Here is a 27,585-nt window from a genome sequence, read left to right on the forward strand (position 1 = left end):
TCTCTCTCTCTCTCTCTCTCTCTCTCTCTCTCTCTCTCTCTCTCTCTCTCTCTCTCTCTCTCTCAGAAATCCTCTTCAGGAGGCTGATGGCAGCAGAGAGGAACAGGAACTCCCTGGACAGGGGCACATAAGGGCTACTGCACCCTACACCCCCTGCACCCAGCCCTGTAGGTCTTTGGGGCTGTGGTCAGGACTGGAAGTCTATACTATAAGACTCAAGCAAGTTAGTGTTTGTCACTGTTCCCAGGGGCTTGAAGGACATATCTGTGCCATTTCTTGGCACAAGCACCCTCATCCTAAAATCAATAAGCGTGTAAATAGTCTCAGGCATAGCAAAATAATGTGATTATAAATAAAACCACATTTTAAGTATACCAAGAAACTTATATGGAAAAACTATACCATGACAAATTCTTTCACAAGTGGAGTCATTGCTCCCAAACTTGCTGTCTCAAATGAGGACTGGATCCAGGACCTTACACGTGCCAGGCAAGCACTCTACCAACTGAGCTACCTCCCCAACCCCTAACACGCCCTTCCTTTAGCCCAGGTATAACGAGTCTGAGGAAGCTTTAGGACTCGGGGAGACCCTCTCTGGTGTTTTAAGTGCTCTGAGAAATGCTGGGGCTGTCCACTCGCTTTTACCAGAGGAAGGGTCACGTTACAAGTTGAAACCTGGAAGAGACTCAACTGAGTCAACCCTGCTCTACCTCACGTGTTCACTAAGACCCTGCACCCAGCTTCAGGCTTCTGCCTTTTTCCAGTTATCCGTCTCCCCAACTTTTCCAGTCCCATATATTCCAAGGATACAGCATAGCCAGCAGGCACCCAGTGGTGAGGCAAGAGGGGAACAAGGACCCCAAAGCCAATCACCGCGAAGAAGAGGTAGAGCAGCCAGGCAACAATCTGGAGCGGGTGGGGCGGCCAGCTCCATCCATTCCGTCGAGAGCGCTGGCCCTGCAGTTCTGGAGAAGGCCCACTGTCCTGTGAGGGCGCTGTCCACACACTCTTCTCAGGGGCTGTCTTGTTGGAGGGTTTGTTGCAGATGTTCATCTCCAGAGGGAGAAGAGTAGAGAGCATTAGGCCTAAAAAGGTCCGGTGGGAGCACAGGGCCCTGGCTACAGTCAGGATTTAGCAGGATGGCAGGGACTGGCAGGGGCTATACACTCTGCAGGGAAACCTGGGGTCTTAGCCTAATTAAAATATGCAGTTGGGGACAGGGTGGTAAAAAAGTACTGTCCCCAAACTCAAGAGCAGACTCTGACCCCAGCCTCGCCAGGACATGGGAGGAGGGTCCAGAGTTATTCAAAGGACACTGTGTGGCTGCCTGTTACTCAAAGTGTCCTGTCTCTGCAGCCATAAGAGTGAAACTCAATAAGACATGTTCTCATCTGGTAACAATATCAGGCTGGGGCCAGAGCGATGAGAACACACGCTGATTCTGTTAGGATTAGTCACCTCCGTCCTGAGATCCAAATCAAGTGTCAGAGAGGGGGGCCCCTTCTTCTTTGCTGAAGGAAACAGGCAGTGGGGGTGTTCAGAGAGAGCTGGCCTCACTGCTCACTGCTTGGCAGGCACAGAATCCCTTTAGGACCAGGGACCAACAACTTCTCCCCTAGGCTTCAGAGGGGTTCTCTCTGGTTTCTCAGCTGGGGATGAGCCCGCACACAAGAGAAGGGAGGATTCTTCTTTGATTCCTTCAAGCAGAACAAATGAGCCTGTTTCTCCCAGTCACTCTGGGCCTCATTTACTCAGAAGGGTGAAGGTCTAATGTCCTCTCACTCACTAAGAAAGCTACAAGAAAGGCCAGGCCTTGGCCAGAGCCAGACCACCAGAGGGCAGCAACCCCCTACCCTGCCCTGCCTTGCTGAAGCCCAGTTGCTGACCAAGACTCCCACAGAGCAGGGGACTAGCCTGTTCTTACAGGAGAAAGAGCCCTGTCTACCAGTATCCTCTGGGCAGACAAACCGGGCAGGCAGTGTTATGCCTGGGAAGACAGGACAGTTCTGAGCTCTTGGTGGGAAGGCCAGGAGCTGGCAGCTAGGCAGTCTTTTCCAGAGCCCTGACCCACAATCAGCAAACGCTAATCCGGTTTGGTTGGAATCTGAAATGCCCCTCACAGGCTCAGGCTACAAATGTCTGATTTCAAGCTAGCTGGAAACTCGGGGAGATAGGACTATTAGAGGGAATGGAGATGGCTTTACTGGTGTTATTCCTGCCTGGGTAGCTATGATGTAACAGCTTACACCACCATGAAATGGGCTGTTCCGCCATGATAGGTTAGAACCCCTGAAACAATGAGGAGTAATCTTTGCGTCCTTGGGTTCTTCTGTCAGCTGCTGTCACTGCAGCCACACAACAGTAGAAAATGAACTGAATAAGGAAAAGTGGCACCTCAAGCAGCTGGGCCTCCGCCCGGGTGAGCTGACCTCCTGACCACAGAGGGCAGCTGCAGCTTCCTGCCCACTACAGCAGCCCCTAATATAGGGAGATTGCCCTGGGGACCCAGGTGGAGTCAGGGCCCCTTATGTTCAGTCCCTATTGCGAGTGTGGCTGCAGTTGGGAGCACTCTGCCATCCCTATGTCCTGGGAGTGTGGCTGCAGTTGGGAGCACTCTGCCATCCCTGCGTCTACCATTTTGCTACTCTAGCTTCCCTCGAAGACAGTGGCCATATTGTAATACAGTCACCTCTGCCCCCCGTGTCTCCTCCCCCAAGATTCAGGAGCTATACCTTGTACGTAGTAGATGCTCAGTGAATGTTTGCTGACATGAAAACATCTGAAATAAAACCAAATATGAATAAGTTAACTGATGTATAATTCCGGCCAACCAAGGTGACTAAGGTGCTACCATCGTGTTCTGACTCCATTTTGCGGCTGCTCGGTTTTCAGCCCTCTATCTGTCCAACGGTCACATCTGCCTTGGCAGCACTCTTGGGGTTTCCATGACCCTGACCATAGTCCAAAATAATTAGTGTTTGTACAAACATAAACTAAAATAACTGAAAATATAAATGAAATTAATTGTCGTGTTGTGTCTGAAATAACTACTATGTTCTGACTACACAAATGTTTCAAGGTTACTCTGACCTCACCTAATATTGATGTAATTGTGGTTTATGGGTTTTCCTTTAAAAACACTACACCCTGAGCTTCAGTGCTAAGACACTCTAAGGTGTGAACCTCTCTCTGTCAACAATCAAAATTAAAGAACTCTTATACTCTCAGTGGCTTAGTCAGCATGGTTGTCTGTACCTTTCTCAGATGGAACTATTACAAGGCAGTGTGCTTGTCTGCTCTGCCTTCAGTCCTTCTAGCTCTCCCCTTCCATGTGGCCATGACAATTACTCAGTGACATACCTTTTAACCCTACATCCTCTGCCAACTGGCTGTCACCCCAACTACTGGACATTCACTCAAAGTCACACTTCCCTCAGCCCTCCTAAGGCTGAGAAATTCCTGCAGGCCAAGAAAGCGTGTGAAGTCATCTCTGAATGGTCTCATCTCAAAGCTAAATGGAGTGACCTTTGTTTAGTTCTGAGACTTAGGTCAAGCCCTCTGATCCCTTAGCCCATCTTTGATAAGAAGTACATAGGATAGGAGATTCCCTGGCTTTGAAGGAAACAGGTCTAGTGTCTTGGGGTTTTCATTGCTAGAAAGAGACACCATGACAAAAGCAAGTCTTATAAAGGACTAAATTTAATTGGGGCTGGCTTATAGTTTCAGAGGTTCAGTCCATTATCATCATGGCAGAAAGCATGGCAGCATCAGGCAGACATGGTGCTGGAGAAGGACCTAGAGTTCTACATCTTGATCCAAAGGCAGCCGGAAGACTGTCTTCCAGGCAGCTAGGAAAAGTGTCTCAGAGCCCACCCTCACAGTGATACACTTCCTCCAACAAGGCCACACCTACTCCAAAAAGACCACAACTCCTAATAGTGCCACTCCCTGGGCCAAGCATATTTAACCTAGGACGACTAAGTTTGGCTTTTGGCTTTGCACTTATTAGCCGAGAGGACTGGAATTCCTCGTCTAAAAAGTTAGGGGTATGGATGCCTCCTAGAGTGCATAGATCAGTGATCCTGCTGGCAAATTCTACATGGAAATGTTCACTTCATAGGAAATGTAATTATGTTAAATAGCTCTCTGGTTTGTCTCCTATTTCTAGGCTTCAAGACAATTAAATGTGTTCCTGTGTCTGATATTCTATAAGGTATAGGTCCAAAAAGATAGGACTGATCGAGGTTGCTGTGATTTTTCCACAGGAGTAAGAAGACAGATGTATTAAAACATAGACTTGAAGGCTGGAAATATAGTTCAGTGATAAAGGATTTGTCTAGCATATATGACACCCTAGATTAAACAAACACATGCATGTGCACATGTGCACATACTTGCATATAGGACAACTCAGAAAAGTACAGTGAATGTAATCTGCCATATGATAAAAATGATATGAAGACCACTTAGTTGCCCTCAGAAAGAAATTTATATTTTGAATTCTAAACACTATTACTCAGAATTTAGCAGGTTTATTGATACTTGTTATAATACTAAACTGCCAAAACTTATTGACTAGAATATTTTGACTAGCATTAATACTTTATATCTTTATATATTCAAAATCCAAACTCACGCTAGGTGTGGTACACATACCTTTGATCCCAGCACTCAGGAGGCAGAGGCAGATGGATCTCTGGAAGTTAGAGGGCAGCCTGGTATACATGGTAAGTTCTGGGGTAGCCAGGGATCTACGGTGAGACCATATCTCAAAAAGAGAAATTCACACACACAATGGGAAAATGGACAATATCTGATTTCCTATCCCTATTTTTTTCTGTCACAATCATACATGTATTTTTTTTCTGAGACAAGCTCTCTATATATAGACTATCCTGAAATTTGCTCTGTAGATTATGCAGGCTTTGAACGGACAGAGATTCACCTGCCTCTGCCTCCTAAGTGCTGGGATTTAAGGCGTGTGCCACTATGCCTCCCCCAAAAACATACCTTTTCATCCTGTGGGAGAAAAGAAATCTAACATTCAGGACTATCAATAATAGGAAAAGAGGAAAAAATGTTTCGAGGCAAGCTCTTACTCACTATGTAGCCATAGCTGGTCTTGATCTACCTGTTCCTCCTCAGGGCCAGGATGCCAGGCATGTGCCACCACACCCAGCTGCAAAGGAAACATTGAGAATGAGGTACCTTCCGTCATAATCAATTCTTCAATGTTTGTGTGCATTCATAAGTGCGTTCATGTAAGTTCGTGTGTGTGTGTGTGTGTGTGTGTGTGTGTGTGTGTGTGTAACCTTGGTGTTACTGCTTCCGTGCCATCTACCCTTATTTCCTTATTTGCTTGTTTACTGTCAGCATGTGCTTGTGCACGTGTGCATGAGCGCAGGATCCCAGAGTTGAGAAGATGGCGTCAGATCCCCTGGAACTGGAGTTACAGGCAGTCAGAGCCATTTGATGTTGGTTCTAGGAATCAAAGCACCCAAGAGAAGCAAGTACCCACAGAGCCATCGCTCCTGACACACTCTACCCTTTCAAAAGACAGGCAACTTGAGCCACATGAGTCACCATGTGGATGCTGGCAGCTGGATCTGAGTCCCCTGGCAGAACAGTCAATGAGCAGTATCTCTCCTTCCAGGGACCTGACACCCTCTTCTAGTCCCCACAGGTACCAGGCATGCACATGGTACACAGACATACATACAAGCAAAACACCCATACACATAAAAAATGATTTTTTTTAAATTTTATTTTGGAGCTGGGCATGGTGGCGCACACCTTTGGTCCCAGCACTCAGGAGGCAGAGGGAGTTGGATTTCTGAGTTCAAGGCCAGCCTGATCTACAGTGTGAGTTCCAGGACAGCCAGGGCTATACAGAAAAACCCTGTCTCGAAAAAGACTAAAAAAAAAAAAATTACTTTGATATTTATGGGCATTTTGCCTACATGTATGTCTGTAGAAATGAAGTTACAGATGGTTGTGAGCTAGGAATTGAACTTGGGTCCTTTGGTAGAGAAGCCAGTGAGTGCTCCTAACCATTGAACCACCTCTCCAGACACAGCCCACATTTTCCCCCTTTTGCAACAGGGAAAAACTGTCCTCACTGGCCTGGAGTTCAACAAATAGCTGAGGCTGGCTGGTCAGTGAGACCTGCGATCTACCTGGTCTCCCTGTCCCTAGTACTAGGATTACACAAGCCATCCTGCCTGGCTTTTTCTGTAGGTTCCGGGGTTCCAACTCAGGCCACATGCTAGCAAGGCAAACATGTTACTAACTCTAGCCCCACAGTGGATTCTCAAGCATGCTCTCCACAAGTGTGCAATATTAATGTAAGTGTTAAATGTCTGACACAGACAGCACATAGCTAGGATCCTTAACAACCTCAACCTAGATAAGCCACTTGTGTTCTCTAAAGCACCAATAGCTACACTCTGGCAGCACAGATCCATTTTGAAATCTTTTCTCTTTTTACATTTGCATGTGTACGTGTGTGTGTGTGTGTGTGTGTGTGTGTGTCTGTGTGTGTGTGTACACTACTAAGAGGACTACTAAGAGTATGTTCTCCTCTTGGAGCTCAAACTCAGGTTGTCAGGCTTGGCAGCACGTGCCTTTACCCACTAAGCAATCTTGCTGGCCCATGTCTTAAAGTGTTTAGCAATTTCTCATAACAGATTTAAAACTCAGTGAATGCTTCAGTGATAGCATCTAACCTCACTAACTACCGCAGTAAGAGATGTGTAACACGAGGCTTTTACCCCCGAGAGGGTGCATTCCTCCAAGTGGCTTTTGTAGCCAAAGTTTCCTGGGTGCTTTTGAGTTGTAAGCAGTCTGCTTTGCTCAAGCCATGGCATAGAGACGTAGCTGCTTCTCCTTCCATTGGACTCTGCAGAGCCAGGCACTGGAGAGCAGTTACAGCCTGACTGTGAACATAGTTCTGACATTGCTTCTTCTTCTTCTTTTTCTTCTTTTTTAATATCTGGACCACAATTTCCCTTCCTCTCCTCCCATTATCACACCTCACCTTCCCTCTGACCAGCTCCCATCCTCTCCTTCTCTGTTTCTCTTCAGAAAAGTGCAGGCCTCCCATAGATATCAACCAAGCATGGCATATCAAGTTACAGTAGGACTAAGCACCTCCTCTCATACAAGACTGTATGAGGCAATCCAGGAGGAGGAAAAAGGTCCCCCAAACCAGCAAGAGTTGGAGACAGCGCCTGCTCCTGCTGTTAGGAGCCCTCATGAAGACTACCCTACACAACTGTAAGGTGAGTGCAGAGGGCCTAGGTCAGTCCCATGCATGCTCCCTAGTTGGCAGTCAGTTCAGTTGCTGCGAGTCAGGTTAATTGATTCTGTAGGTTTGCTTGTGGTGTCCTTGACCCGTCTGGTTACTGAAGTTGCTTTCTTAAGCTAAAGGCCCCATGGAAAAATGCACACTGAAGTTCAAAAAAATAAAATAAGACCAAGTCTCACTCTGCAACCATGATCAACCTAAAACTCATTATGTAGCCCAGGTTAACTCAAACCCTTGGCAAACCTCCTGCCTCATCCACTTGAGAGCTGAGATTGCAAGTATGAGCCAGCATGCCCAGCTCCAGTATCCAGACCTACAAGCTCTCTATCTGCACTTTCCCTTGAATTTAGCTGAAGCGATTGGATAATTGGATTAAGAGATTTTCCACATATCTCAATTTGATGTATAGGTCAGGATAGCCTTTAGATTGTAAAGAATACGCCGCCAGTCTGTCTTGGATTGATATTCTGACCTTGTTACCTAGAGATGCCTATGGCCACTACCAAAAACTAGGGCATTATCAGCCACGTGTTTCTGGTTCTTTCTTTGGAAACTGCCTTAGGGTTCAGGGCTGATCAGTCATCAAAAGGGGGCAAGTCAGACTTTGGGTCCAAATTTAGACCACAGGTGACAAAGAAAATAAAAACTGACAACATTTCCTTTGGAACATTCTGAAATGAGCAAATCTTTGTCCCTGGTTTGTGGAAATAAGCAAAGGTCATCATGTCAAGCCCTGTCAATACAGCTGACATAGGAGTTCTCTGAGCCAGATCTCTGTGGACTGCAGTGGGCTCAGAACCACCACCATCAGGGCACTATTCCACAGTCCTGAACCCAGGGCCTGGCATACACGACATAGGCACATCTCCCTGGGCTATATCCCAGCTAAGCTAGCAAGCAAGCACTCTGGAGGGAATGTATGCATTGAATCCCAAAGCCTGCTCTTGCTTTTGTCAGCCCCACAAATGAAAAGCCCTGCATCATGAAGGAGAGACAGGCATGTGGCTGATATGTTCCTAGTGCTTGATTGACAGTTACTAGCGGCATCCCACGTGTTAAATTACTCGAGTCAGAGGCAGGAGGAATCACCATCCTAAGATGGAGGCTTGCTGCTAATATTCATGGGGGTAGCTTTGACTCCAAATGAGGATACTGTTGGTCCAGAGAGATGCTACTTGCCTACGACTTCAGATACAAGGACAGACGAATGCCTTCGAAGCAGCAGCAACATTCAGGAACAGACACAAAGGACAAGCCAGGAGGAGGCTTACTGCCCCCAAATCTTAAGAGAGCAGACTGTGGACTTGATAATATTTTCTATCATTGAATTGAAGTTCACAAATTCTTTTTGGCCCAAAAGATATTCATCACAAGGGCTAGAAGGCTGGACCAAATCCAAAATGGGGTCCACAGATGAGACCAAGTATTGTCATCAGGCTTGGGAACTTTCTCTGGCTGTCCTTCCCTCTCATCAGCACCCTGGGAGTCCAAACTGAAAGATATGTGGCTCTGATCCCCCAAAACACAACCAGATGGTGCAGTCAGCCCTCGGCTGGCAAGGCTTACTGGGGCCCAGGCCTGTGTGCACTGAGGGTATAAACACAGATGAGGCTAGGTACCTGCCCTCTCCAGCTTTCCTCTCTTAGGTCCAGAGACACAGAGCAACAGCGGGGCAGTAGGAACGGGAGTGTTTGAGTAATGCTTTGCAAGGACTAGCCGTTCAGATGGAATACGCAAGGGGGCAATGAACCCCAGTGACTCCAGAATCACTTAGGCCCAGGTGGGACGCTCTGGGCATTGCTGAAGATGCCATAAGGAGTCAAAGGAATTTTAAAGCACAGTATGACACACAGCTTTTGTTTCCAGTCTCAGGAGAGCAGAGGGTATAAACAAAACCAGAAAGGACATGGGATAAGGTAACACTGCAGGAGGCTGTCCCAGCAGGACAGGGGCTCAGCAGCCCTGTACTTTGGGTTAAGGTCAGGTACACAGCTCCTCCTTGCCCATACAATGCCCCCTGCTGCATGTTTAATGGGTTGAATAGTATATAAACCTACTTTAAAAAGACAAAACATACAGATGCTGTCAGGGATGGAAGGGAAAAAGGGCAAGGAGACACACAGACTGTTAAAAGGCACAAGTATCTGCCACCTAAGTCAAGGACTTGCTTGACATCTGTGGAAGACTGAAGAGAGCATGTAGGCCCTTCCCTTGTCCCTACGAGATAAAGACCATTGCTAGTATGACAATAATCTTTTCTATTTAACATTCATTTGCTAAAAACTTCAAATAACATTTTCAAAATAAACTTAAGCTTCCTTAATTTATATAAAGTTATATTAAGCTTAAATTAAATGAAGAACATCTTAGTCAAAAGTAGTGGCAAATGACTTTAATCCCAGAACTCTAGCAGGGGAAGGAGGTGAATCTCTTGAGTTTGAGGCCAACCTTGTTCTAAATAGCAAATTACAGCCCAGCCAAGGATAGAGAGTGAGACCCTGTCTCAAAACAGAAGGAAGGAAGGAAGGAAGGAAGGAAGGAAGGAAGGAAGGAAGGAAGGAAGGAAGGAAGGAAGGAAGGAAGGGAGAAAGGAAGGAAGGAAAAAGGAAGGAAAAAGTCTTAGTGTTTTAAGTTCTCATAATGAATGGTATAACTGGTGCATGACTGATGTATTTCCTGCCCATCACCACTTCAACAAAGAAAAACTTCAGGCATCCAGGAGGCTAAGGCAGGAAGATCACTTCGCCCATGAGTTCAAATCCAACTTGGGTAACACAGCAAGATGCCAACATCTGAGCTCAAATAATAATAATAATAATTATTATTATTATTATTATTATTATTATTATTATTATAGTAGTAGTAGCAGCAGCAATAAATTCAGACTGTTGTTCTGAAATTCATGCATGAGATAGCTAAATCACCTAGACTAAAGTGCAAAGCCCAGGTCCTAGAGAGACTGTGAACAGCCCTGGATTCCTGAAAGGTGTCTGAGGACTTCAGAATCAACTCAACTAATAATGAGGGATAGCAAGGAAGAAGCCAAGAAACTGGGAAGGTAAGTTGCTTGGGTCAGATAAAAAAGTAACACGAAGCTGGGCAGCTTGGCACAGCCTCTAATCCCAGCACTCAGGAGGCAGATCTCTGTGAGTTCAAAGCCAGCTTGTTCTACCTAGTGAGTTTCAGGACAGCCAGGGCTCTGTAGAGAGACTCTTCCTCAAAACAGCACTGTGTGGTGGGGGTGTGGGTAGGGCTTGGAAACAGGAATCAGGCTGTCTGGAGACAGAGCCTTCCTCTGGCTCTTGCACTGCTCTTCACAGTTCAGGGAAGCTGGGGGCAAATTTCACAAACCCCACTTCTTTGGGTGTCTTCTTTCAAGTTAACCAGAAGGCAATTGGCAATGTCTACCAAAGCTGCGAACACATTTAACTTGTGGCCCAGACATTCCACTGCTGTATTTATCTAACACTCTCCTAACACATAAAAGCTCATTGTATTGTTCCTTGTAACAACAAAGAACAAAAACAAATATAAACACGCTACGGTACATACATACAAGGGAATGCTAGCATCATCAAAAGCAAATGATGACATTATTTTAAAGATAAAGTTACATGAACAAGCAAAATACATAATTGTAGACTGAGCTATCAAATAAATAAAAATCAAGGCAGGGGACTAAAGAGAGAGGGCTCAGCAGCAGACATTTGCTGCTCTTACAGAGGACCAAGTTTCCAGCCTTAGCATGGCGGCTCAAAACCATCTTGAACTCCAGTTCCAGGAAATTTGACACCCTCTTCTGATCTCCAAGGATACCAGGCAATTACAAGGTACACAGACATGCACGCAGGTAAAATACACTCAAACATAAAATAAAAATAAAAATAGGTGGCGCACGCCTTTAGTCCCAGCACTCGGGAGGCAGAGGCTGGTGGATTTCTGAGTTCGAGGCTAGCCTGGTCTACAAAGTGAGTTCCAGGACAGCCAGGGCTACACAGAGGAACCCTGTCTGGGAAAAATAAATAAATAAATAAATAAAAATAAATACTAAAAAACAAGTAATAAAAGGGCTGGAGAGATGGCTCGATGGTTAAGAGCACTGACTGCTCTTCCAGAGGTCCTGAGTTCAATTCCCAGCAACCACATGGTGGCTTACAGCCATTTGTAATGGGATCTGATGAGCTCCTCTGGAGTGTCTGAAGACAGCTACAGTCTTCAGAATAGACCTAAAAAAATAAAAAATAAAACAAAAAACAAAAACCAAGGCAGCTGTTGCTTTTCCAGGGCATAGAGTTCAGTTCCCAGCACCCAACCAGGAGGTTCACAACCACTTACAACTCCTGCTCCAAGAGACCCAACATATGTGACAGGTAAACACATACAGAAATGCACACATTAATACACACACACACACACAAACACATACATACATACATACACATACATATATTTAAAAGACCATCACCATTTGGGAGGCTAGAGCTGGAAGGCTACAAGTCCCAAGCCCAGCCTGGGTTAGACAGCAAGACTATATCAACACAAACAAGCACCCAGAAGGGATGGACAGACAGACAGATATCTATGTTTCTATAGGCACAGAGTACTCTGGGCAGGAAATGGCAGAATCCAAACATGGGCAATTTCTATGAAGCTCTAGGTGTTTGTTAGTATTATTCAATTTTTAAAAACCATTTACTGTTTGGTTTTTTTTTTTTTAAACAAAGTAGCTGGGCATGGTGGTACAGACCTTTAATTCTAGCACCCAGAGGTGGGCAGATATCGGTGAGTTCCAGGACAAAGTTTAAAAAAAGATAGTTCTGTGGAAAGGAAGGCCTGGATTCAATCTCCAACAACGAGACCAACACGAACACAGAGAGAGAGAGAGAGAGAGAGAGACAGACAGACAGACAGACAGACAGACAGACAGAGAGAGACAGAGACAGAGAGACAGAGAGAGAGAGACAGAGACATACCAAATAAACAGTTGCAGGGTATCACCTCTAGCCCTCCTTGCTCCACTGTGCTGCCATGTGAACCAAATGAACCTGTGTGAGCTAGAGGTTTATACCTGGCTAGAAAAACCAGGAATTCCTGCCTAACAACCATTTGACAAGAGTGCTTGTTGAAGGGCTTTTTTAGCCTTGAAGGCCGTTCTGAGCCATTCAGTACTGGGAGGAAAGGCCACAGAACTTCCTGGCACTCTTAGGGGTCTGGTCAAAGTTGGAAACAGACATTGGGCATGCAACAGTGCTGCTGGGCAGGACACTTGTCTAGCCCTTGACCAAGAACCCGTGGTACCCTGTGAGCCCAGAACAAGGCTCACTCTACAGGAGGGGTACACTCCTGAGCAGCTGGCCTTCCTCTCCTAAGATTCCCCTGAGAATTCTAAATCATGTTTTCAGTCTTTCCCCAGGACCTGCTTCTAAAATAATTCTCACTGAGATCTACTGTGTCTCAGTTTAGACCGCATAAAGGGGAGCTGGGGAGAAAATGCTTTGCAGAGCACATTGGTTTAAGTGCAGAGAGTCATTTATAAAAGACTTCTAGGAGCAAGTACAGTGTTTATTAAAACTCCCCACAGGTGCCAGGAAAATCTGTGTTCTTAAACAGTCTAAGTAGCTACGGTTCAACTGAGGGATACATACCACATCACTTCCAGAAAATAAGCTAGAGCTTAAAGCTGTTCTCAAAGGCCTCTCTGGTCTTTGGTCTCAGATAATGCGGCTGGGCCTTAACACTCTCTCTCTCTCTCTCTCTCTCTCTCTCTCTCTCTCTCTCTCTCTCATAAACAATATGCTGAAGTCAGTTGCTATGGCAAGAGAAACTTGAAATGGTTCCTGAGTTGACATGCTGTGCAAACATTTCCATATTGTTCTCCTCTGCAGCAGCCACCGCAAACACTGGGATACCTCCAGGAAGAGTAACAGAGGGCAGCAGGGACCAGAAACCAAATCAAGGGAAGGAGGCAAGGGTTGCTGACTTCTAACCAGGAAATCAACTGGTGATTGTAGGAGCCAGCCTCGGGAACACCCACCAAGAAGGTCATTAAGAACAAAGAGTGACAGAACAAAGTAAGAAAAACAATAGGGGGAGAAAAATCTAGGCTAATTAAACACCACAGCTGCTTTTATTGCATCTCCTGGTGATTATCTGTATACAGCTGGTCTCCCACAACCAAAACATCAGCTCCACAAAAGGAGTGACCACCCTCATCTAACCTAGCTTGCCCTTGGTAAAGGAAGTGAAGCCACCCACTTCTTACCAGCTCTGCTGCCCTAAGATCACTGCGCCCTTATGCTGTTTCCATAATAACAGCCGTCTCTGCCACTTAGAAGGCACTTATTCTAGGCCAGGCGCTGCTTGAAGCGCTTACACGAAATTCACTTAATTCAACACTCTGAGGTAGCCCTATGATTTCAAACTGTTCCCACAGATCTCTCTAGTCCTTGGTCTCATATGTGGCCTCCCCCACCCACCCCACCCCCACGATCCCCTGTTACTTTGTCTCATGACACGTGACACTAGAACATGGCAACAACACTCAGTACGCACAAATGAGGACAGGGAGAGATTTGTGGGTTCCAGGAGGCTCAGCTACACTAGCTGCACTATGGTAATCTTCAAATGATTTCTGCTCAGCAGCCAGAGAGGATAAAGCCCTTTTGAAAATTTGAAACTCATCAAACGCTTCAGGGACTCCCTTCAGGTTCTGGGATAAAAGTTGAAACCCCTCACCATGAACTTTAGGAACTGCCCTAGCATTTCTGTCCCATACTATACTAGTGCTCTGCTGCCTGGACTTTTGTGTTCGCTTTTCCCTCTTTCAGAAACACCCTTCCCCTAGTCGCAATTCCGGCTCCTTCCCAGCCTCCGTGTTTTTAGCTTAAGCATCACCTTTAGGGCCCACCCGAGCCCTTAATGAGACCTGAAATTACTCTAGTCACGTGTCTGGCGCCTGCTTCCCCAACCCATCACTTAATTCTCTGTGGGTTGCGAAGGCTGAAGGCGTCTGCTCGGAGGCCCGACGCCTGGCACATTGCCTGGCGATCGGTGGGCGCTCAGTGCGGATCTATGGCCCTGATTAATGATAAAAGGAAGTCCCGCGCTCCACTGGGTCGGCGAAACCCAGCAGCAGGCCGAGACCCGCCCGGAGTCCCGCCAGGCACCGGCGCAGCGCGGGCCGGTGGCTCGGGCCAGGCTCGGAGGTGAGAAACGCCGCAGCCGCTCCTCACCTGCGCGTGGTGGCAGCCGCGCCAGATGCGGCCTGCCAAGGTCAGCCAGCGGCTCGGCCCCGCCCTGCCCGTCCACCCTCCCCAGGGCGGCCGCACTTCAGACCATCCGAGCAGAGTCGGTCCCCCGGACACGGAGGAGACGCGTCCCGGAGCGGGGCTCCATCCCGGACGGAGGCTGGGCCTCAGAGTCCTTCCGCCTTAGCAAGGACCCGCTGTCTGTGCAGCCGTGCCAGGCCAAGGCAGGCTGGGCCTTGCCCGGCGCGGGGCCCGTTCCCCTGGCAACAGCGCGAACTACGGCGCCCCACAGCGGCCAAACCGCGCTGCGTCACTTCGCAGGAGCATCGGGGCTCTGGGCGGAGTTTGCCAGTGCCCCCTGACTCTAAAGCATGCCCACTCTCATTTTCCCCCATAACCTTTCACAGGGAAAATCCACTCCCTTCCACCTCCCATCTACAATTTGTCTTCCAAGAATCCTACTCTCCTCAAAACGCGTCATGTATCTAGTTTCTCCTCTAAGTCACTCTTAGGAAGACCCCAACTAATCTAGGGTCTTTGCTCATTTTCTTTTATTTTAAATTGTGTGTGCGTGTATGTACATGTGCGCGCACGTGTGCATGTGTGTATTAGGAACAGGGTCACATGCTGGCCTCAAATTTGCGATTCTCCCACCTTTGCCTCCCAAATTTGCTGGAATTCTAGTAAAGATATGGCTGCTGCACTCTCAAAGTATGTGTTAAGTGCCAGGCACATCATGAGGAGCGCTCAGGGATTCCTGCCCTTGAAGGAAATAACAGGTTGAAGGAGACAGACCTAAACAAATGCCTTACCCAACTGAGAATGTGAGCAACTATAATGTAAGGCATGAAGTATAAGAATTTAGTATTGATAACACAAAATGTCTAATTTTTTTCTTCGAATTTTTTGTTTTTTGTTTTTGGGGTTTTTATTGTTTTTGTTTAGGGGTGTGGTGGGGATTGAGACAGAGTATTAGCCCTAACTGGCCTGAAACTCACTATGTAAACCAGGCTGGCCTCAAACTCACAGATCTGCCTGCCTCAGGCTCCAGAGTGTTAGAATTGAAGCATGTGCCACCACACGAAGAATTGTTGTTGTTCTTTTAAAAAAAGATTTATTTGAGGGGAGCTGAAGAGATGGCTCATAGGTTAAGAGTAATGGCTGCTCCTCCAGAGGTCCTGAGTTCAATTCCCAGCAACTGCATGGGGGATGGGGTGGGGTGTTCATAACCATCTACAATGGGATGTGATTCCCTCTCCTGGTGATATATATATATATCACTCATATATATAAAATAAATAAACAAATCTTTAGAAAAAGATTTATTTGTGGGTCAGGGGGAGCCAGAGAGATGGCTCAGCAGTTAGGAGCACTAAGCACCCTAGCACATGTATGACAGCTCACAACTGTCTGTAACTCCAAGATCTGGCACTCTCACACAGACACACATGCAGGCAAAACACCAATGCACATTTTAAAAAATTAAAATAAAAAGACTTATTTGGGGGCCAGGAATGACGGCTCATGCCTTTGATCCCAGCACTCTGGAGGCAGAAGCAAGAGGATCTCTGTGAGTTTAAGTCCAACCTGGTCTATAGGTATAGTGAGTTTCAAGCCACTCAGGGCTATGTAGTTAGATTCTGTCTGAAAAAAGACAATTATTATTATTATTATTTATTATATGTGTTTGTGTCTGTGCTCCATGGGGCCAAAGATGTCAGGGCCTGTTGGAGCTGGAGTTACAGGTGATTGTGCTGGGTGCTGGGAGCCAAACTCAAGTCCTCTACAAAAGAAATGCAGGCTGCTGACCACTGAGCCATTGCTCCAGCCCCAAAATATCTAAATTCTTTATTGCCCTTAAATCAAGCATAATTCCTTTTAGAAGCTCCCATCTTCAAATTCAATATAGGTCTCCTCCACTAGACTCTCTCGTCCCAGATTAATCCAAAGAACTTGGAAACACACACACACACACCTGTCAGGATTCCTCTCTGCTACTGCCCCAGGCTACAGAGATTTTCTAGTTAGGACTCTGGGGGCTCCTTCTGGAACTTCTAGGGGCCTTTAGCTTCTCTTTTTTTCGAAGGATCTCCTTGTTAAGTTGGATTCCTTAGAAATTCATTCTCTCTCTCTCTCTCTCTCTCTCTCTCTCTCTCTCTCTCCTTAGCCTGGCAGCACTGGTATTACTCCTAGCACTAGAAGGCAGAGGCAGGGAGATCTCCATGAGGTTGAAGCCAGCCTAGTCTACATAGTGAGATCCAGGACAGTTTTGAAAGCTCTAAAATGGTAAGTTCCTGGGGTAGCTACCCCACACTGGGCAGATAGGAACAGAAAGTGTATCTATCACTACAAATATGTAAGTCACATGTGTGAAGTAAATGTGACATAATTCTGCTCTGTCACATGCCAATCTGGGTCCTTATGCAAGTTAACCTCTCTATAATTTAAATTCTTGCTTTTAGGACTGACTGATAAAGCTCAAATTTGAAGATAATATCAAGGTTATTCTGGCTTTAGAAACACATATGACTCCTCAGTTGTTATCTGGAAACAGAGAACCCAGAGTCAGATAGAGAAATGAAGATGGAGGAAGGGTTAATTAATATCCCCAGCAAGGAAAGAGACTCAAGAGTCATAGCCTTCTACACCCCAGTCTCCTACCTCCAGGATACATCTCCTGCATGTCTAAAGAGCATCCTGCATGCAACAGATCCCTATATTCCTTCTTAGATTTTTACCAAAAAGCCTGGTCCTCCTGGAGAGCACTACTCCAACTGAGCCTTTTGGGAAGAAGCAGTATCATGCTCCTTAGCAGCCCATCTCAGCCGGCATCTTCACAAACACATTAGTTACTTACTTCCTGTGTCCGCGCTAAAACACCACGACAAGGCAGATTATAGAAGCATGTGTTTGGGCTTATGGTTGCAGAGGGATGAGTCGGCCAGGGCAAGGCAGCCGTGGTGGCCAGCGGCAGTCTGTGTAGCAGGGGCAGGAAAACTGAGAGCAGGGAGCAGGAAGCAGAGAAAGCAAACTGAAAGTACAGTTGACACCATACTCTCTCAGTCTGTTCCCTGTGGCAGACTTCCTTCTGCAAGGCTGCAGCTCCTAACCGCCCCCAAACAGCGCCATCAGCGGGGGACCAAGTGTGCCTAAGCATGTGGGAAACATTTCTCACTCAAACCACTACATTTCACTCTCTGGTCCCACAGGCCATTAGCCTTATGATACTGCAAAATGCATTTAGTCAAACTTCAAAAGTCTTCATAGTCTTTCAGAGTTCTCAACACAGCATAAAGTTCAGGTCTCTTCTGAGACTCAGGCAATGTTTTTGGTTATTTGTTGTTGTTGTATTTTATTGTTTTGTTTTTGAGACTATATCTCCCTGGCTGGCCTGAAACTCATTACTTAGACTAGACTGGCTTCAAATTTACAGAGATCCACCTGCCTCTGCTTCTCAAGTGCTGGAATTAAAGGTGTGTGACACCACAACCAACCTTCAAGACAATCTCTTTTTTATTTTGTGGTTGTTTTGTTTTGTTTTGTTGGTTTGGTTTTTCGAGGCAGGGTTTCTCTGTACAGCCCCGGCTGTCCTGGAACTCACTCTGTAGACCAAGCTGACCTCAAACTCCAAAATCCACCTGCCTCTGCCTTCCAAGTTCTGGGATTAAAGGCATGCGCCCCCACGCCTGGCTTTCAAGACAATCTCTTAATCGTAACCCTCTGTAAAATAAAAACACAAATTACATTCTCCAACATATACCAGCACAGAATATATATTATCACTTCAAAGGGGAGGAATGGGAACATGGAGAAGAAATCCTGGACCAAAGCAAGATTGGGACTCAGCAGTGGAAACAGCAAATCCTGTAGTTCAATGTCTGGTATTAGAGAGCTTAGCTAGCTCCGCCCTGCAAGCTTTGCGGCTTACGAGACACATCTCTCTTGGACTGGTTCCTCTACCTATCTACAGCTTTCCTAGGCAGATGTCTTACAGCTCCACTGTATCCCAGACTTCACTTTTACAGCCTCATGCAATGGCCTGTCAATGTCCTCCCTCTCTCTCGGGGCTTTTATGCAAGAACTCCCTCTGCCACACACTGCCTGGTCTCAGTAGCTCTCTGGAACTGCAAAGAGAGAGCTGTGGCCCTTCACTCTTGTATCTGTCAAGCCTCAAAAGCCAGAATGGTTATGCAGCACATGCTTGAACACATTAGCAGCAATCTTCCTTGGCAGCTTAGTTCTAGAAACAGAAACATACATGTTGTAGATTTTATTTGTCCGGTGATGGTTTTGTGCACAGTGTACTCAGATGGTGATTACTGTGCCCAGAGATCTGGTTTCGGTCTAGATGTTGTCCCTGTCGTGATTATTGGAGCATCATCTGTCTCAATGAGGTGTAAAAATTGTTTTTCATCGACTCTGATTGGTTAATAAAGAGCTGATTCAGCCAATAGCTGGGCAGGAGAAGAGATAGGGCAGGAATTCCAAACCCATCAGTGGATCCCAAGGAGAGAGAAAAAGAAGAGAGGAAGGACCCGGAGGATTTGCCATGAGGTCACGATGAGAGAGCAGCCATGAGGACACACATGGACCAGAGCAGGTCAGAGTAAGACTCAGATGGCAAGTAACAGGGCATGTGTCCAGGCCAGCATAGCTGGGTTAGAATAGCTCAGAACCTGCCCAGCTTAGTGCTTCCAGCTTATTAATAAATATAAGGTCTCTGTGTCATTTATTTGGGAACAAGGGGGGGATGTAGAAAAAAACAAAACAAAACAAAACAGGATTACATTTATATTTGGTGCCCAACGTGAGGCACAAACCCACAACCCTGAGATTAAGAGTCTCATGCTCGGGCTGAAGAGATGGCTCAGCGGTTAAAAGCACTGACTTCTCTTCCAAAGGTGGTGAGTTCAAATCCCAGCAACCACATGATGGCTCACAGCCATCTGTAATGAGATCTGATGCCCTCTTCTGGGGTCTCTGAAGACAGCTACAGTGTACTTACATATAATAAATAAATCATAACCGAGCTAGTGAAAAAGAAACAACCCCCAATTTCATTTACATTTGGTCCCATATTGAGTGCCATATATATTTAAGTACTTAGATGAGGGGGTGGGGCTTCATCCCCCTTGCTCCCAAAAATGGGTGTTTCTACACCCATTCTAGCCTGTTTTAGCCTCCAAGTAAATGACACAAAAACCTAATAAGTTCATCAAAAGGTTTCAGGCTCTATAACTAATCCTCTAAAGCTACTTCCAAGCCACACGGTCCTGTGATCTAAGTCCTGTCCTGGCTCACTCTGCTCCACGTGTGTCCTCCTGGTGACTCCTCCTGGTTCCTCCACATGACCTACCCATATCATACAGCTTTTCTTCCTCCCCCCCCCTTAGGGCCCCCCCCCACTAGGAACAGAAATTCTGCCTTCCCTCCTCCTCTTCCCAGCTACTGGCTGAATCAGCTCTTTATTAACCAATCAGAAGTGATGGAAACCAATTTTTACACAATACTGAGATTGGAGATGCTTGACAATAGCAACCCCTGACTGCACCCAGATCTCTGGGCACCAACATCAGCATCTGAATACACAGTGCACAAAACCATCCCCCAGCACTTGCTTGGCAGAGGTCTTGCTCTCCCCTTTGTTTTAGTGCAGACCAGGCTTAATGCTTAATCCTTAATGCTGCCAATCTCCTTAACAATTACAGTTTCTCTTCTCAGCAAACATTGTTGGCTGTGACATTAAGCTTACTGGGGCTGTTTGTCTCTCCAAACTGTACATTTCTTATTTCTTTCTGCCCTCCTTGATCTTTTTCATTGTAGACCTGTATAAGCATTATCAATAATAGTCATACTGCAGACCCAACATCATTCAGTTTTGAAGTTTCTCCATTAAAGAAATTAGTCTATTGCTTTTTAGTTTAGCCTCAGCCAAGTTCTTAGGACAAAGGTAGAAGGCAGTTAGATTCTTTGTCAAGATATCACAGATATGGCTTTGGCCCCATTGTTGTTAAAGTCATTGCTTCCTTCTGAAACCTGAGGCCTCTACAATCCACTTTGCTCTCAGTACTGTGGTTTTCCAGGTTCCTGCTAGGATAACCCATTAAATTTGGCTTAAAACATTAAACTGAGTTTGTTTTGTTTTGTTTTTCAAGACAGGGTTTCTCTGTGTAGCCCTGGCTGTCCTGAAACTCACTCTGTAGACCAGGCTGGCTTCGAATTCAGAGATACGCCTGCCTCTGCTTCCCAAGTGCTGGGATAAAGGCGTGGGCCACCACTGCCGGAAGACCTTATTCATTTAAAGGGGTTTTGCAATGAAGTTAAGGGTCTCAGAAACAGAGACTCAAGATAATCACAAGAGAACAGCACCTTGGAGGTTCTGTGGATCTGGGTCTTGCTTCAACAGTGTTTGGATGGAATAGACCCAGGGACTCACACTTTATTATTAGCCTCCAGCAGCCTAAGTCTCTCCAGCCACAGCCTCCGGAACCATCTTCTCGCTGCCTTGGGCTCCTAGGATCAGCCAGCACCATCTTCACGGTTAGCCCCCTACTCCGGATCAGCCATGACTTCAGATTCATCAGAATTATTCCACCGAAGTGGAAGCTGCCGTGAACTGCCTGGTCAACCCGCACCTGCGGGGCCTCCTCCACCTACCTCTCTCTGGGCTTCTTTTCTTTTGATCGGGATGAAGTGGCTTTTGGGGGTGTTAGGCCACTTCTTCAGCAAATTGACTGAGGAGAAGTGTGAGGGCCCCAAGAGTCTCCTCAAGTTGTAGAACGAGATCGCGGGGCCGTGCACTCTTCCGAGATGTGCAGAAGCCATCCCAAGATGAATGGGGTAAAACCCAGGAGGCCATGGAAGCTGCCTTGGTCCTGGAGAAGAACCTGAACCAAGCCCTCTTGGATCTGCATGCCCTGGGTTCTGCCCACACAGACCCTCATCTCTGTGACTTCTAAAAAAGCCACGTCCTGGATAAGGAGGTGAAGCTCATCAAGTAGATGGGCAACCACCTGACCAACCTCTCTACCCTGACAGGGCCACAGCCAGTGCAGACTGGCGTGCCCCAGGGATCTTGGGGTGAATACCTCACTCTCAAGCACTAGGAGGCCTCTGTGCCATCCAAGGGGCTCCCTCCTCTGCTCTGCAGCAGCCCACCTCAGGACCTCCACCTGAATGAACCTCTCAAGCCATTGGGTAGCTTTGTAACCGCCCTGGAGCCTCTCCCAAGTGAAGGAAGGAAGGAAGGAAGGAAGGAAGGAAGGAAGGAAGGAAGGAAGAAGAAAAAGAAAAAGAAAAAGATAATCGCAAGAGTTTTTATAGAGGGAGGCAGGAATGCCAAGGTGGAATAAGAACAATGGAAACAGAAGTCAGAAAGATTTGAAGACACTGCACTGACAGCTGTGAAGATAGGAAAAGGAGCCATGATTCAGGGAAAGAAGGTTCTAGAAGCCAAAAAAGGCAAGGAAACAGATCCCCCTCCACGGGAAACAGACTGCTGTACCTTCCCTTTATTTTCCAGTGAAGCCACTTCAAACTTCTAACCTCCAGAATTTCAGGAAAATACATTTGTGTGGTACTAAGCCGCTAAATTTGTGGTAATTTATCGTGGCAGCAGGAAGAAACAAAGTGAATTTTGAGTAAGGATTAGTTACACAGATATACAACCAGTGATAGGTTTTTGTATAACTGACAGCTGTTTTTATCTAAATCAAAAAACTAAGTAACAGCTCAGATGTGCCTCCCCCCCCCCCCCCCACCCCCACTCCATGTCCCTATAAAGCAGACTCTCAGAGAAGAGGATTGCTTTCACCCAAATCTCTTTCTGAGTTCTCCTTAGCCTGGGGTTCCCAGTCTGGTCACCAAGACCTCACTGTCTGAGAAATGTCAGAGAGAGAACTAAGTCTTCCTACTGTGAAACAACATCCTGTCCTGGTGAGATGGCGCAATAGGTAAAGTACTTCCCGTCATGCCCAAAGACACAGGAAGAGCTCTTCCGGTCTGGAATTCAATCCCCAGCTCCTCCCCAGACCCTTGAGGTAGAGGAGGCAAACCAACTCAAGCAAGTACTCCTCTGACTTCCACACACGGGTGTACACGCAGAGACAGACAGACACACACACAGTATAAATAAATACACCGTAATATATAAGTGTAAAAAGCAACCACAACAGTCTTATTTCCTATCCTCAAGGAAACGCCCAATGTGGAGGTGCGGGCCTGTAACCTCAGTGCGCAGAAAGTAGATCAAGAGGAGGATTGTGATTGTGGGCGACATTGGGAGACCGGGACTCCCAAAACAAAACAAAAGCACTGAGCCCCTTCCTTTGCCTTTGGGAATCAATGAAGACACAGAGCAAGCATGGCTGCCAAGGCCCTGTTCAACCCCTTCTGGCCACCTCCCTGGCATATGAGGCCATTCTCGTCCCCTGTGATGAGCCAGCATCCCTGGCTTCCCCCTCAGGCCTTTTCTAATAGGTTAGCCTTCACTGAGAATGTTGTCCTATGATCTCTCCTTAGGGCCATTTTCTGTGAAAACACAAGACCTGTGTTCTTTCTGGGTGAGAAGTCAGCCCCTCAGGCTTTTTCCTACCCCTTGCCCCTATCCCATAAGGCAGGTCTTCCCACCTCAGAAGAACCTTAAACCTGGAAGGAAAAATGCCTATGTGTCTAAATTGGTTTAAAGCCTGAAACACACTTGAGTTGGGAGACCACGAGCTGGCTACCATGATTCCTGGGAACTGTAGGAAGCTACATTCTGAAGACAGAGTGGGCTCACCCTGAGCCAGAGGAAAGTCTCAGTCAGGACCGTGTGCACTCAGGCTTTTTGGAACTGGATTCCTGTCACAGGGCAGACCCCTGGTTACCTGTTTCCAACTGAGCTCTTCCAGTCACCAGCTAGTGACACAACTAAATCTCAGTTTGGTCTGCTCGTTTCATCAATTTAATTATCAAATTATCATGGGCAGGAGGTGGCCAGCCAGAGTTCATCCTGTCTGGAACCACTTTATCTGGGTCACAATACCTTCTTCCGTGGACCTTGGAGAGTAAACCCATCCATTTGGCTTACCCCAATGGCTGCTAGCATCTCCTCCCTAGTGAGCCCCACCACCAACTAACTGGTTTTATTGTTTTCATTGGGGACTCATCCCCACTCCCATCTCCTCACAGGCTATGCAGACCTTAGGAAGGAGGAGGGAGAGCTGGGGAGATGGTTTAGCTGGCGAAGTGTCAAATGAGTTCCATTCTCAGCATCCACATAAAAGCTAAGAGGAGGCCGGGCGTGGTGGCGCATGCCTTTAATCCCAGCACTTGGGAGGCAGAGGCAGGCGGATCTCTGAGTTCGAGGCCAGCCTGGTCTACAGAGTGAGTTCCAGGACAGCTGGGCTACACAGAGAAACCCTGTCTCGAAAAACTAAAAAAAAAAAAAAAAAAAAAGCTAAGAGGGTCACCCCAGCTCTGGAGAGAAAGAGCTTGCTGGCCAGCCAATCTAGGGAAACCACCAATCCTCAGAGTCAGGAGGCCTCCCTACCTCAAAAATAATAGCTGGGCAGGCAAGATGGCTCAGGACATTAAACACTTGATGACTTGAGTTCAGTCCCCAGAACCTGTGTAAAGGTAGAAGAAAACCAACTCCATAAGGATGACCTCTGACCTCCACACGTCCACGCATGCTCTATGGCACACATGCCCCTCTTCGCCTCATACACACAGTACCAAATTATTTATTTTTTCTTTTGAGACAGAACCTCACTATGCAGCCTTGGCAGGCCTGGAATTCACGCTGTCAGGAAACTCAGCAAACTTCAGACTCACAGAAATGCTCCTGCCTCTGCCTCCCTCCCGAGTGCTGGGATTAGAGGTGTGAGCCACCACACTCAGACACATTTTATTTGTGTATTTTTCCCTGTTTTTCTGAGACAGGGTTTCTCTGTGTAGCCCTGACTGTCCTGGAACTCACTCTGTAGACCAGGCTGGCCTCGAACTCAGAAATCTGCCTGCCTCTGCCTCCCTACTGCTAGGATGAACTGACAATGACAATCTATAGGTTTCATGTGTACACTCATCTGTACACATACATCACACACACACACACACACACACATGAACAAAAGATAGAAAGAAAAAGAAACAAAAGGAAAGTAAAAGTCCACTCTTCTATTTCCTGCTTACATCCTCAAGTCTTCCTTCTCGCTGAGAAGTTGCATTTCTTCCTACTGTGAAATTGGAATTGAAGCCATCAGTCTTCAAGACATTGCCGGCCTGCTAACTGCAGCTGACCTTTGTATTTAACTGGTTACCCTTCCTTTCCTGGAAAGACTCAGTCCCTCCACCCTAGGCCGGCTCTCCTGGCTCTGAGAACTGCCAGAGGCGCCTCCTGGGTGGAGGTTGGGGAAACTCATCCTATCTGGGCCTCAGCCAGCAGAACTGAAACCTGTGGTAACATCACTTCCTCCAGAAAACCTCGCTCTGAGCTTCAAAGTAGAGAGTGCCTCCATCCCAGAGAGCTAGGGGACTCTGCTTTCTTTCTGTCAGGGGCTCTGCTACTCTGCAGCATTGATCTGATTCAGGCTTGCTCCTCCAGCCAGATCACAGGAAGGCGAACCACAGAGAGGAATCACCTTTCTCTTGTTCTCCACTGCTTCCCTAACAGATGATAGGACACAGTGAGCACACAGGAAACGCCCGCAGAGCGGGACGTGGTGGCACACGCCTGCCAGCTCAATCTTCGGAAGATTTGTAGGGTGATGGCAATGCAGAAGGAGAATAAACGGGAAGCCATCTTGGGCTACACAGCGGAGACCCTGTCTCAAATAAACAAACAACAATAAACAGTAACAAATAAAAATAAACAATAGATGATTGCGTGAGACAGGAAAAGATGGAAGGAGGAGAGAGAGACAGTGGTGTGCTTCTGTTTTGTTTTTCTAGACAGGGCTTTTCTGTGTAGCCCTGGCAGTCCTGGAACTCTGTAGACCAGGCTGTCCTCAAACTCAGAAATCCTCCTGCCTCTGCCTCCTGAATGCTGGGATTAAAGGCGTGTGCCACCACTACCACCTCAATGGTGTTATTCTGATGTGAAGTAAAGTAAAGTAAAACTGGGGAGATTTTTATGCAACACCAAGAAGGACACCTTTAATCCCAGCCCTCGGAGGCAGAGGTGGGCAGAAGACTGAGTTCAAAACCAGCTTGGTCTACAGAGTGAGTTCCAGAACAGCCAGGGCTACACAGAGAAACCTGGTCTCAAAACAAACAAACAAACAAACAAACAAAAACCACAAACAAACAAAAACAAAAAAAGAACCAGAAAGTCACCTTTTATAAAGTAAATAACCACTCATTGAATCATTTTTACATAAAAGTTGGTTTTCCTGAACTCAAGCTGTAGCTCAGTGGCTGGCATACATGAGGTGTCTTGCTGGATATCCAGCATGGCACAGGAGAAAAGGGCTCTCTTCTGGTAGCACTATATATAGTGCTACTACATAGTGAACTATCCCTTCCCCACATCCCTTGTGAACTGGGGGAGGGGTACCTTTTTGTTTTTGTTTGGTTTTTATTTGCTACATTCAAGACATTTTGCACCCATTAATTTTTCCCTGTTAAGAGGTTTTTATGGCTGTTCTGTGCTTTAAGCAAGAAGTCCTAGAATCCAGTGTTTAAAATAGTCTCTTAGCGTCCTTGGTGAGAGTCCGGCATCTTTCCTTCTGTTGACTGTAGCTAGTGAGGCTTGGAACACAATGTCATCCTTCCAGAACTCTCCTCAGCGCTAGATAAAATTTACTCCGTGTCTCTAGTTGGGGACAAGGTGTTTGGAACCAGCCCCTTACACAACACATCGGCTGGAGGGCTGCTCCTCAGAGACAAACGAAATAAAAAAATCATGGAGTGTGAAAAATGTGCCCAGAGAGTCCTAGGAAGCAAAGATTTTTAAGGCTTTGCCTGCCCATAATTCAATTTTTATTTTATGTTTCTTGGAAAACTAGAGGCTTGTATTTACCGAGTGAGTGCGTTACCTAAGATGTAGAAAGGAAAAACAGAGATGGAGAAGGGAGGGGAGAAAGGAGAAGGGTGATGGGGGAAAGGCAAGGGGGTGGGGAGAGGAGAAGGGAGGGGGAAGGGGGGGGGGAGAGATGGATCCTGTAGTGCTGAGGTTTCCAAGTTTGTGCCAGGCCTGTTCCAGACACTGGCTCTGCAGCTGACCCCCACTGGCCCTACAGGGCTTGGGGAGGAGATTTCCTTTCAGTCTGAAATCCAACCCTGCTTGCTTATTTCTATGGGGAATGGTCCATGCATGCTAAACTGTTGGCTGCTCTTGCTTACTTTATTGGAGAATTGTGCATGGCCGAAACACCTGAATTTTCCCTCAAATTCTTTAAAGCAGACATCGCTGCGGGGACCTTTCAGCCTGCTCCTGCCAGGGCTTTCTTTGAGTGCTCCTATCTTGAAACCTTGTGTAACCCGACACAATTATCTGAAAAGCTCCAAATCCACAAGCCCTGCTTTCTGAGCTAAGAACGAAGGTCAGCACTGGGAAGGCACTGTTTTCTTCCCCACCTGGGGACTGGGTCCCACCTCACCATGACAATGCCCGATTCACGTTCCAAAGAAAAACGGCTGACCCCACACACAGGGACCGGTGGGTACACTTGGCTGTTCTCTCTGAACAAGGAATCGCTTAATGATCACATTACAAAGCTCTGGACCTGGCTGGCAGTTAAAAATACTTCAATCGGGCTGGAGAAATGGCTCGGTGTATATAAAAAGCACAAGTGTGAGGACCTAAGTTTGAATCCCCAGAACCAACACAAAAGTTGATTGAACACATCGTTGCCTGAGTACGTGGGATCCTAGTGTTCCTGTGGAGAGATGGGAGGTGGAGACTGAAGAGTTCATCATGGAAGCTTGCTAGCCAGCTAGCCCGTAACATGTACATAGGGGGCAGGGGGTGGGGGACAAAAGAGACTCTGTCTCAAACAAGGTGGAAGTAGAGGACCAACACCCAAGGCACTCACATTCATACCTGCATTG

At 46.8% G+C, this 27,585-nt stretch overlaps 1 protein-coding gene and 1 pseudogene across 6 annotated transcripts in view; one reads left to right on the forward strand and one right to left on the reverse strand.

The window, feature by feature from the left end:
- Positions 1-17,481, reverse strand: part of Zdhhc1 (zinc finger DHHC-type containing 1) — a 28,229-nt gene extending 10,748 nt beyond the window's left edge. For 3 of the 6 annotated variants that reach the window (XM_029480853.1, XM_021170061.2, XM_021170060.2), the window contains exons 1-4: positions 14,539-14,775; positions 5,104-5,179; positions 2,733-2,779; positions 811-1,053 (exon numbers count right to left, since the gene is read on the reverse strand). In XM_029480853.1, the coding sequence (XP_029336713.1) occupies positions 811-1,053 (243 nt within the window). In that variant the 5' untranslated portion in view covers positions 2,733-2,779; positions 5,104-5,179; positions 14,539-14,775. Of the gene's footprint in view, positions 1-810; positions 1,054-1,458; positions 1,698-2,732; positions 2,780-5,103; positions 5,180-14,538; positions 14,776-17,410 lie in introns of those variants that run through there. The other 3 variants (XM_029480854.1, XM_021170059.2, XM_029480852.1) reach the window with 2 other exon arrangements.
- On the forward strand, positions 15,357-21,659 carry LOC110300902 (annotated as a pseudogene).
- Positions 21,660-27,585: the final 5,926 nt, after the last annotated feature.

The sequence above is a fragment of the Mus caroli genome, chromosome 8 (assembly GCF_900094665.2).
Source record: "Mus caroli chromosome 8, CAROLI_EIJ_v1.1, whole genome shotgun sequence".
In the NCBI taxonomy this organism is placed as follows: Eukaryota; Metazoa; Chordata; class Mammalia; order Rodentia; family Muridae; genus Mus; species Mus caroli.